This window comes from Bos mutus, chromosome 6 (assembly GCF_027580195.1).
Source record: "Bos mutus isolate GX-2022 chromosome 6, NWIPB_WYAK_1.1, whole genome shotgun sequence".
NCBI lineage: Eukaryota > Metazoa > Chordata > Mammalia > Artiodactyla > Bovidae > Bos > Bos mutus.
The window spans coordinates 66309826-66322422 of record NC_091622.1 but is presented as its reverse complement, the minus strand read 5'-3'; the positions used below and the strand labels follow the sequence as shown (position 1 = coordinate 66322422).

Genomic DNA, 12597 nt, shown 5'->3' with positions numbered 1-12597 from the left:
TAACAAGATATTATAAATCAACTATGCTTCAATTGTTTTTTTTTTTTTTTTAAAGAGTCTTCAGGTAGCTGTTACACTACCTAGTAAAATAGCGTATGGCTTGCCACATTTTTTTCCTAGAAAGTATATTATACTTGATAGGGAATAATAAAATGAATAGATGGGGAAACAGTGGAAACAGTATCAGACTTTATTTTTGGGGGCTCCAAAATCACTGCAGATGGTGACTGCAGCCATGAAATTAAAAGACGCTTACTCCTTGGAAGGAAAGTTATGTCCAACCTAGATAGCATACTCAAAAGCAGAGACATTACCTTGCCAACAAAGGTCCATCTAGTCAAGGTTATGATTTTTCCTGTAGTCATGTATGGATGTGAGAGTTGGACTGTGAAGAAGGCTGAGCGCCGAAGAATTGATGCTTTTGATCTGTGGTGTTGGAGAAGACTCTTGAGAGTCCCTTGGACTGCAAGGAGATCCAACCAGTCCATTCTGAAGGAGTTCAGCCCTGGGATTTCTTTGGAAGGAATGATGCTAAAGCTGAAACTCCAGTACTTTGGCCACCTCATGGGAAGAGTTGACTCATTGGAAAAGACTCTGATGCTGGAGGGATTGGGGGCAGGAGGAGAAGGGGACGACAGAGGATGAGATGGCTGGATGGCATCACTGACTCGATGGACGTGAGTCTCAGTGAACTCCGGGAGTTGGTGATGGACAGGGAGGCCTGGTGTGCTGCGATTCATGGGGTCGCAAAGAGTCGGACACGACTGAGCGACTGAACTGAACTAAAGAAGAGTAATATTGACCTGAAAGAGTTAATAAGGTGCATTTTATGCATATTTGAGCTAATTAAACTTTTTATTCCATCTTTTACTGTCTAATAAAAGTAGAAACAGTGGCTACATATGAGATTAGCTGTTTAATTTGCTTGTAATTTAAGGCATAAATAGAAATGTAAGTTGCATGGGTTTTATGTTGACAAGAAAACTCATTTAAAATAATTAGCAAACACTATGCCCGGCTTTCCTCTTTCCTGAATTATATTTGAACTGGAATATCATCTGAGTCCTAGCTGAGTGGACATTGTGGAACAGAGTGGACTGTATTTTGATGGATCTTGGAAAAGCAAGAACATGGTGCTCACGTGTATGTAGACAGCAACTCTGTGAAGGCTGAGGTCACATGATACAGGGGTTTCTGATGCTTTAAAAGACAATAGGGATAGAATTAAGACAACCGGTTCCTGAAAGGTTAATGGTCACTAGATCATCCTTTTAAATAGCAGATGTCATAAGCAAGTTTTGAAATAAAGTGTTTATTGTGGGGTAGGTATTATGCATTTCATTGGTGCATTGGGTCAGGTTAGGGCAGAGTGAAATCCTGGGGCTTAGGGTTAAAAAATCTTCCTTCCATATTCTGGCCCTACTTGTCAACAGCCTTGAGAGTATAACACACACGCTAAAGTCTCTAAGCTTCAGTTTCTTTATTCTAAACTAGGTTGATAATACACACTTTACAAATTTCTTATGAGGGTTTGAGATTAGATATGTAATACTCCTAGCACAGCTATTGCCATAAAGTAAACATTTAAGAAATTGTAGTTTTTATATCATTAGTTAAACTGCTTGTTGTTTGGTCACTAAGTAACATCCGATTCTTTTGTGACTCCATGCACTGTAGCCCGCCAGGTTCCTCTGTCCATGGGATTTCCCAGGCAAGAATACTGGAGTGGATTGTCATTTCCTTCTCCAGGGGATCTTCCTGACCCAGGGATTGAACCCGCGTCTCCTGCATTGCAGGCAGATTCTTTACCACTGAGCCACCTGGGAAGCCCAGTATAACTACTATCATTGTTAATACTAGTTTCACTTATGCAGTGATCTAGAAAAGGTTAGTTTTAAGTAAGTTCTACTTAATAGGGTAAGAGATATTCCAGATAGACAACCTTGCATTCCAAGAACACTTGGGATGAAAAAACTTAATGACACATTCATTCATTTGGGCAGAATGTTCAGATGTTTAGAACACTTCATTTCTTGGTGATGCCAGATAAACAGGAATCATGGATATGATCCGGACACTGAAAGAAATACAGATAATTAAAATGCATGTTATTTTGGTGTTCCCTAGCGTGTCACAGCCAGGGTCTGGTGGAATGCAGAAATGGACAGTGCATCCCCAGCACTTTCCAGTGTGATGGAGACGAGGACTGTAAGGATGGAAGTGATGAGGAGAGTTGCAGTGATGGTAAGTGTGTGCTCCAACCCCAGAAATAGTCTTTCCTTGGGAGCAAAACAAAACGTTGGAAGTTACCTAGTGCTTAAAGGATTCCCACACAAATAATTTCAGATTGCCTAATGCACTGGTCCCCACAGTTCCGGTCAGCCAGAAACCTTTTTTTGTGGTAAATACAAGTCTCATGCAACTTACACTGAAAACATTCCTAAGGGTGAAAATTAGTGGTTAAACACTTAAACAGCACAGGTAGATTCAGTTAGCTGTTTTATGGGGAAACACTACAATAGAGAGAAAAGTGTAGCACATACTATTCAATTCAATTAGATTCCAGTTAGAAGGAAATGGCTTCTGAAATTGAATGCAATGGCTTCCAAAACTAACCATGTGCAGAGAAGCCATTTAATGCCTCCCATTGCCAAACAATATGCTTGAACACACTTTAAAAGCAGTCTGTTATTATCTGTGAAGCCCCCAAAGAAAAAGTAAGCCAAATAAATTGGTTTTCTGTTGGAAAAGAAAGCTCTACCTTGATTATCTTAAGCCTCAGTTTGTGTAGAAGTATCTCTCAGTACAGGGCTAGTAGTATCTTTTGACTTAAAAACCACTGCTGCTGCTAAGTCACTTCAGTCATGTCCGACTCTATGTGACCCCATAGACGGCAGCCCACCAGGCTCCCCTGTCCCTGGGATTCTCCAGGCAAGAACACTGGAGTGGGTTGCCATTTCCTTCTCCAATGCATGAAAGTGAAAAGTGAAAGTGAAGTCGCTCAGTCGTGTCAGACTCCTAGCAACCCCATGGACTGCAGCCTACCAGGCTCCTCCGTCCATGGGATTTTCCAGGCAAGAGTACTGGAGTGGGGTGCCATTGCCTTCTCCAAAAACCACTACGTTTGTCTTACTTGCGTCTTAGTACATAGCCTTGTTGTTAGAAATGTGGAGATTGCCACTCAGCTGCCTGGGTTTGGATCCCAGCTCCCACTTACTCCCTGGTTGACTTTAGGCCAGTAATTTAACCTGTTACTTCTCTGTTTCTGTGTCTGTAATCTCAGAATAATGATAACTACTTCATAGAGATGACGTGTGTTGAGTACTCCATAAATGTAAATGTAAGCTATTTTCTGTGGCTGGTACCTGAAAGCCTGTTGTAGGCTGTGTGTATCCCACATCAGCTAATGAGATTGGTCACCTGTAACTAAATTAGATTTGCCATAATGTATATTGATATTAGAATAGTTTTAATGAGAATGCATTGGAGACCAAAAGAGAGAGACTTTTAATCACAGATTTATTCCATAAAAAACTAGATAAGGATAGCTTTGTTTTACCAGTTTTGAAAATTCAGAAGGAAATCCTTTTCTGGCCTTGAGTTATTCCATATCAGCCAAGAAGCTCCCTTTTGATCAGATAGTTCTTTCTCTCTACATAATTCAATGCTGTTTGAAATAATTTTGTATTCTTTACTATGCAGTGGCAGGATTTGCCAGTATTTCTTTATATCTGTGAGATTTAAGAAAAGTCACATGATAAAATGTAAATATAAAAAAAAGGAAAGTAGAATTGTAGTGAATTTAGATTATTCACTCTTCTAAATTCAGCATACTAAAAGTATATTGTGGTGCTGGGAATTCAGTGGCAAGCAGAACAGCTCATGGGGCTGGCAGGCTTCTGGGGGAGATAGGTGTGCAACAGTAGGTCTGGTAACCAGGGAGGGATGCGGGCCAGGAGGGAAATTCAAGGTACTAGGATTCGTGTTATGGATGCGTGTCCTGGTAAAGGGCTTCTGGGAAGCTGCCCTGAGGAGGAGGTGTTGGAGCTACTATCTGAAGAATGAATGGAATTAGCAAAGGAGAGTGGGAATGGAGAAAGCCTTTCAGACACAGGGAACTGCTTGTCCAAAGGCCCCAAGGTGGAAAGAGCAAGGTAGCACAGAGGAGTGGGAGAACGCCATTGCCTTTAGAGAGCTGAGAGTGAAGGGCAGCGAGTTACAACACTGCAGAGCCGCTGTCAGCAGTAATCACTGATTGTTTATGCTCGACTAGGCTGGGAGGAGGGCTGGGATCGCTTCTCCCAGGGCTTGGAGCCCTATTCAAGATAGAGGCCTTTACAATCCTCAGCCTCACTCTCAGCCTTCCTGCTTAGTCTCCCTTAACTAAAGGGAGTGACTCCAGCCCTTTGTACATCCTGCTATTGGCTTGGAAAACCCATCCTTCCCTCTTACCCCAGCTTATCCCATCTGCCTAAAAACTCCTATGAGAAGCTTTCTTTTAACTGCCCTAATTTGCTTTTACTGCTTTTTACATGTACCTTCAGGGAGCAATGATCACATGGCATTATAAGATTTCGCTCATGAAGAATATCCCTAATTAGAGTTGAAACTATCAGACTTTTTTTATTTTTTAATGCTCAATGCCTTGCTGGCAAACTAAGTTGTCACATAGCAAGCACTTAATATTGGCTCAAATAATGAATGCATGCTGTCTGAATAAAAATTTTTTAAGAGACTAATATTCATGGGACTTAGCCTGACTTACCTTGCAAAAAAACCCTTTTATCTGCTAAATATTGAAAAAAAGGGAGCAATATCTCTTTTTTGCAAGGCTATGATATATAGTGTTGTTCATTAATGGTACTAGAAGGGAGAGAGAGTCCAGTATATTAAATATTATATTTAGAATTATAGGTAAGATTGTAGATATAACTTAGAATGCTAGATAAGGAAGTCCAGTATAATAAATATTGTCATAATTATAGGTAAGAATGATTGTATGTATACCTATACTGTTATTTATATTTTAAAATGCCTTGCAAGATATTGTAGAGTCCAGATGATGTGTTTAAAAATAATTGACTATAAGGGGGGCAAGATAGAAAGAGAATGGGCAGTAATTTATTACCTTTTCCATTTATCTACAAATGACCAGGAAATCAATGGGAAAAGCAGTTTTCTCTCCATATACCTTAAGGAAAAGCCATTAGGCTGACATTACTGTTGTCATTCATTTGGAAACAAGAAACCTAATTCTCAGGTCATTGCAGCTGGGCAGTGCTACTTTCCAGAGACACACCAAAAATATGGATAACAGCTGCTTACAATCCTGCCATGATAAAGTACCCTTATTATAGTAATGTTGATGCCCTATTTATTATTAAGGAGAGCATTTTCCTTAGAGGGAAAACTAGAGCTGGGATCAAATGAGACTTTAAAATATTGGCGCTTCCCTCAAATTACTTGAGTTTTCTTTTGTCATCAGCTATATGCACCCGTGTAAATACAAGATGCTATCTTTTTCATGAAAAACTATAACAACCTATTTTTAAAGGTTGGGTTGCCCCTTAGTTTCTTAATTCCTTCTGAATTTCTTAATTTCTTAATTAAGAAATTTCTGAATTTCTTAATTCCTTCTTAATTTCCTTCTGAAATAACAGTGTTGTATTTAGCTGCAGGAAAATTAATCCAGAAAGTACCTACTCAGCTTGTGTTCAATATTTTTGGAGATGCTGGAAGGAAATTAGAGTTGTGTCCTTCCTCGGCTCTGGATCCTTCAGAAACTAGCACTTGGAGTTTACTTACGGATGCTGATGAAAGTGAATGCGCCTTTCTCTCTTCTGTAGGTCAGACTCTGTGTCAAGAAGGAGACCAAAGATGCCTCTACAGTTCCTGCCTTGATTCATGTGGTGGTAACTCTCTTTGTGACCCCAGCAACAGTGTGAATAATTGTAGTAAGTACAGCCTCTGACAAATGCAATCACTCTGTCAGGATATGCATTCAACATTTTCCTCTCTCATTGATGTTAAAATGCTGAAGTCTGGAATCCCTCCAAAATATGTATATGCATACATTTTTTCTTTTTTTAAAAAAAAAGGTTACATGTGGTAGCAGAAAAGAAGCAAAGTGGTCTTAATTAACTGAAATCATAAACAAATGTGTCACTGTGAATGGGCTATAAATCCATGTTGTTTAATATCATTGGCATGACTTTCCACTCAGCATCAGCTCCTATATATTATTTTCCTGGCTCCATCTATAGGCAGATGCTATCGTTCTTCCTTTTTAAAGCCCAGCTTCAAAAGTGGAAACTTTATCTGAGAAGCAGACATAAAATTCATCTAAACAACCACATAAAACTTTGGCGGTCTGTTCTTATAATAAAGTGTATTCTCACCCTTCCAGGAACTTTGCTGACCTAGAACAATCTTGTGGCTCTTGTGTTCATTTGTGTTGGTGACAAGGGAAAGGCTCCAAATGGTGTAGACAGGTGGCTTTGTCCAAACTGGCTTATGAGGAGGGATAATTAGGGGAAGATGGAATGGGCAGGGTGAGCAGAAAGACTCTCCCGAGGAATTTAAAATGAATCAGAAAGTCCCCAAAGACCCTGATTTCTAGTAATGGTATCTTACTTCTGGACTCTGCCTTCATAGTCTACTCCCTTCTTACACTCTTTAGAACTAATTTTTGGCCTCCCTGTCAGCTTGGGCTTAAGATTCAGAAGAGGTCTGTCAAGCTTTCAGTTGACAAGAAGGTGTGGCCTCTTAGCACTGATCCTGGCAGTGAAGGTCCTGGAGGCTGGGAGGTTGAAAAGCTGAAGGGTTCAGGTCCCTGGATTTGTTCAAGTTTTTGGATCCTAATTCTACTCGTGACTTTTCTGGGTCAGCATAGAGCTTATGGGTGGGGAAAGCCCATACCCCTCAGAGGACCTTTAGGGGTGAAAACAGTGGGCTGGATAGGAGAGTGAGGGAGACAGCCACTTAATAACCCATCTGACAAGATTTTTTATTTTCATGAGCACTTAAGAACTGTTTGGCTGAAAGCACAATTCCCAGTCCTCCACTTCCCACAGGGAGAGAGCAGTGCAGATAGTTACCAGTCTGACTACTAAGACATATTACCATTTTATTCACTCTAAACTCCATTAAATATATGTGTATGTGTGTATATGGTTAGACTTTGCTTATCTCGGACTCTTCCTTGGAACTCTTTCAGAATCTTCTTTTTTTTACTTCACTTTGAACTTGGGTTACAGAATTTTGGAGAGTGACAGTGTTGTCTCAGACATGTGTATTTTACTAAAGTTTTGAGGGTTATCTGACATAGCATGGCACTGTTAGGTTAAAAAGCTTGAGAGAGCAATGTTAGCCCATATCACATTTAGGTGGGGACTCACTAGCTGTATGTTTTCCTGTTTTCTCTATACTTGAAATATTTTAAGATTAAAAATTTAAATATCTTTTCATCTGTCAAAAGAATTTGTAGGAAGAGCACTAGATAACTTGGCTCATATATATATTCAACCAGTACTTAGCCTGTGATGTTCCAGGGACTGTGCACTTTGATGGAAAAGAAAGGAGACATGATTTCAGCCTTCCTGGAGATTACTTTTCAGTAGGGGGATCATTTACCACCTTCCCAGTCATATATATGGTTTTGGTTTCCTTTTTATGTTCTTCAAATACGCTCACAATTTCCCTAGCATCTCACTGTCTCAGCAGCTTCCTCTTTCATCACAAATGTTTTTGCCAGGCTCTCTCCATGTATATTCAGCAGACACTTGAACACCTCCTCTTCTGAGTATCAGGCACTGGGCTAGTCACTCATCCCCATTCCTTGTGTGTGATTAAAAACAGTGTATAAGCCTAACCTCCAGTTGAGAGTAAAGATGCTACTCCTTATTTTTCAAAGAGCTTCAGAATGGTGTGTGTCTACTTGGTTCTCTATAAAAACATGGACAAGCAACATCTCCCTTCAGAAAACTCTTCATCACTTGAAAATGTGATTAATCACTTAAAAATCTTTGTTGCTACCAATAAGACACTGTTGTTATTTAGATTCTGGGGCATAAGTGAGCAACACTGTCATTCCTTGGCTTCCTGCCAGTGGAGAATATGGGTTTGGAAAATGTGGATGTTTTGTCTGGTGGAGTCAGCCTCTCTCACTGGAGTTGCTGGGAGGCTAGTTCTTAAAGGCAGTGGTTCTTGTTGTCCCATTAAAAAATTATGTAACTTCCTGATTGTCCCTGAGGATATACTGGGTGGGGCCCAGGCATCAGTATTTTTAAAACCTCCCAGGTGACCCCAGTGTGCAGTGCAAGTTGAGAATGACTGCTTTGTGGCCTGATGAAGCTGCAGAAATTAGTGACATCTTGAAAGAGGGTGTGAAAAATGTCTTCATGGTTTTTGTATTTTTCAATGGATAAGTTTCCTGGTTTATCTCAGATTCCCAGAAGTGGCTACAATTTAAAAAATAAAAGCCTAAGCAATATATTTTAGATAATAATGTTCAGTGATAGGCTAGTGTCACCTTATCCACTCAAGCCCAGAATCTGTAATACGTCTGCACTCTGCTGGGAGGCAAAAGCAGATAGCTCCTTGCCTTAGGGAGTAGGAACAGGGATGTAATATCCCCTCAGTCTGGGGTGTAGGGACTAACCCATCACTTGCACCTTGCAACGTGCGATCCAGACAGCTGGGAAGCCTGGTGGAGGGAGCAGCTCCTGGACATGTGTCTCTCTCTGCCTCCCTGCACCCATGACCGCTGTGGCCATGCGAAGCCAGAAATGACTATCATGCCTCAGGGCCTCTCCTGAGTTTCCCATAGTGTTCCAGCAGTCTTTGGTTCTACATGTTTGCCCATGTACGTTAGCCTCCAACACTCATTTTTAATAACACAGAAGGAATGGGGACAAGTGACTAGTCCAGTGCTGGACATTCAGAAGAGGGGATGTTCAAACGTTTGCTGAATATATATGGAAAGGACCTGGCAAGAACATCTGTGATGAAAGAGGAAACTGATGAGACCGTGAGATGCTAGGGAAACTGTGCTGAGTGTGTTTTAAGAACATAAAAAGAAAACCAAAATCGTATATATGAGTGGGAAGATGGCAGTATGATCCTCCCACTGAAAAGTTAAATCCAGGAAGAAGTAACAGCTTGGTTATTCAAATAATTTCTCAGGGGCATGTCAATTTTCTGGCCTCTCTTTGCAGTCTCTAGTTGGAGGAACAGAGAGTATAGAAGTGTGATCAGAGAGTCAATTGAGAAGAATGATCTCTTTCTAAAAGCATTTTCAAGGAGTAAATAAAAAGTAATTGATTGAATTAGAATATTACCATATGGTAAACAGGAGAATTAATAGGATAAGACATTGAGCATGGACATGCAGCTGTAGACATCACAAAGAGAAGTCGGTGGATGTATCATTTGATGAAAGAACATCACAGCACCCAGAACCTTGTCCAAGTCCTGGTGAAACCTAACTAGCCTCCTGGCTTCAGGTGCCAGTGTTCAGGTAACAAGGAGTACAGGGGTACATGTTTACCTGCCTAGAGTGTTCCATTAGCAAAATCCAGACTGGCGCACTCCAAGGTCAAGTCTCCAGATTTTTCAATACTTAAATAATAAGGAAAAATAAAGAAATAGCGGGGGAACATAGCTATTATAAGAGACTTAAATAGGTTTTCAAAAATGGGTAGTCAAACTGTAGTATGTAGGTTGTGGTACACACTTAGGTAATAAAGCTATAAAGAAGAACAAGGAAGTAATGACTCTGAAACTCAGTAGTTACTTTGTGGGAGAAGGAGAAGGTTGACATATGACAGGGTATATGGAAGGGCACCTGTGATTGTCTGGTAAAGTTCAATTTCTTGACCTGAGTGGTGGTTACAAGGGTGTTCACCTTATAATAGCTCTTCAAATTATTGAAAATAATAGAGATTTAAAATGAAAAGTGAAAGTGTTAGTCACTCAGTCATGTCCAACTCTTTAGGAGTCCATGGACTGTAGCCCACCAGGTTTCTCTGTCCGTGGGATTCTCCAGGCAAGAATACTGGAGTGCGTAGTCAGTTCCTTCTCCGGGGGATCTTCTCAGCCCAGGGATCGAACCTGGGTCTCCTGCATGGTAGATGGATACTTTACTGTCTGAGCCACAAAGTTTGATGCAAAGGTGAATCTGAGGATCATATATATGCCAATGGATGTTGGACGTGACATTTTCTCATGTAAATGACCATAACCTAATACATGATTCCCAATGACTTAAGGTATTGGGTGTGTGCTAAGTCGCTTCAGTCGTGTCCGACTCCTTGCGACCCTATGGATTGTAGCCCGCCAGGTTCTTCTCTCCGTGGGATTCTCTAGGCAAGAATACTGGAGTCGGTAGCCATTTCCCCCTTCGGGGATCTTCCTGACCCAGGGATGAACTCCACGTCTCTTATGTCTCCTGCCTTGGCAGGCCGGTTCTTTACCACTATTGCCACCAAGATGTAACATTGTTTAATTAACAATGCTGTCTGTGGGTTGAATTTAACAAATCTTGTTTAAGTTTGAAAGGTGGGCTATCATTGGGACTCCATCACGACCTTTCTTTCAACAGATATCTTTTTAAACCTCGTCTATGTTCAGGATGCCCTGTTGAGCACTGAAAACACTGGAAACAGCCCCGTGGTTGCTAAACGTCCTCACATGTTTGTGACATGATCGCCCTCTAGTGGCTGTTGTAAATCAGGCTCATATGTGAGTCTAATGCTTAAGATAAAAAAAAGTTTGGTACCATAAATCCCAGAATTGGAGGTTGCCAGATATCTTGAGAGTTTATCTAGCTTAGCACTCCTTGAAGAATGCCATTATGAAGGAACAAAACACAGGATTCAATCAACCTCAACGCATTCAATAAAGATCTCAGAGTAGTATATGATCATAACTTAATCCTTTCATTTCCCTTGACACTGAAATATTTAAAGCTCGTATCTTATCCCAAATCAAAAGTGATACAGCCCCTACATATCAAAAGAGAGAAAAGTTGTCCACGCGATATGTTTATTAGTTAATCTCAATGAAATGAACAGATAAGAAAGTCAAAACTTGATAGGGTGGTTGAGGAAAAGAGAAAGAAAAGGTGTCTACAGGGGAAAAAAGACTGCATCAAAATATGTGTAAATGATCCCATTTTGGGGGGTAAAATTTTAAGTATATTGAAGAAATTAGGAAAAACATAGAGGTTGAGCTGTTTCTGCTGCTTGGTCATTATAGGTTATCAAGCAACAAAAACAAGTTGAAAGGTATTAGCGATAGTACAGTTATCCTTTGGCGAAAGCATAGACATATCTCTGCCTATGCGTGTAAATTCTTACGTGTATAAACATGAGCAAGTGCAAGGCCTGAAAGGATTAAAACTGTCTTTAGTTTTGAGGAAAGTTAAGAGAAAGGGAGGTGGGGAATGGAGAACTTTTCCTATATGCATCTTTTTATTGTCTTTATAACGAACATGCATTTTTTGTGTGTAATCTGAAATCAAACATTTCATGTTACTCCTCTTTCAGAAGTTGGACAAACCCCATCCCTCTTCCATCTCCTTCTCTCTACACTGTAGGCATCCTCAGGATTACACCAGCTTTAGAGAGTTACTTCTTCCCCAGTAAACTGAGTCTTATATATGTGGTCATGAGCTTTTTAATCTGATCAGTGTCAAGATTCCTATAGCATAGTCTCTGAAAAGCCCTCAGATTCTTTAAATCGAGAAATCATCCCAGAGCTGTTTTACTATTTCACTGCAGTCCTAATCGCTAATCTGTTTCCCTTCTTAGTTAAATAATTAAATTTAACTTGAATAATTACCCTTAAGGCATGAAGGCTTTGGTGGACCCGGCCTGATTCTACAAAGACACTCTGTTGATCACCTCTTTCCTCTGGGAATGAGGCATGTCTACAGCAGACAAAGGACAGAAAGCCTTGCTGCTGCTTTCCCCCAAATCTGTCCAAACTCCTTTTGTCCTGGGAAGTCTTCCCAAGCTGCTTCTGTCCACTTTGTCCCTCTGGGTTCAAGCATTTTGTCCAGTCCTGCTGGCCTAACCTGTTCATGTTATATCCCTGGAGACTTAGACTGCTTCAATGGCTTGGACTATATTTTGAATTATTTTTACATTTTAAAATGCCTAGGATGGTTTCCCTGGTGGCTCAGATGGTAGAGTGTCTGCCTGCAATGCGGGAGACCCGGGTTTGATTCCTGGGTCGGGAAGATCCCCTGGAGAAGGAAATGGCAATCCACTCCAGCACTCTTGCCTGGAAAATCCCATGGACGGGGGAGCCTGATAGGCTACAGTCCACGGGGTCACAAAGAGTTGGACATGACTGAGTGACTTCACTTTCAGGATGGTTTCTGACACTTTTCTTCCTCCTTTCCTCCCTTAATTCTCACACTATGCTTGGTGCAGACTATGAGATCAAGAAATAAGGTCTCCAGGGAACTATATTTAATATCTTATAATAAACTATAATGGAAAAGAATCTGAAAAAGAATTCATTTTAATTATGTATGTAAAACTGAATCACTTTGCTATACACCAGAAGCTAACACAACATTGTAAATGAGCT

General features: G+C 40.5%; 1 protein-coding gene across 1 annotated transcript in view; it reads left to right on the top strand.

The window, feature by feature from the left end:
* Positions 1–12597, top strand: part of CORIN (corin, serine peptidase) — a 314900-nt gene that overhangs the window by 224014 nt on the left and 78289 nt on the right. Inside the window, exons 9-10 of the mRNA XM_070372356.1 lie at positions 2128–2244; positions 5847–5954. Of these exons, the coding sequence (XP_070228457.1) occupies positions 2128–2244; positions 5847–5954 (225 nt within the window). The remainder of the gene's footprint in view (positions 1–2127; positions 2245–5846; positions 5955–12597) is intronic.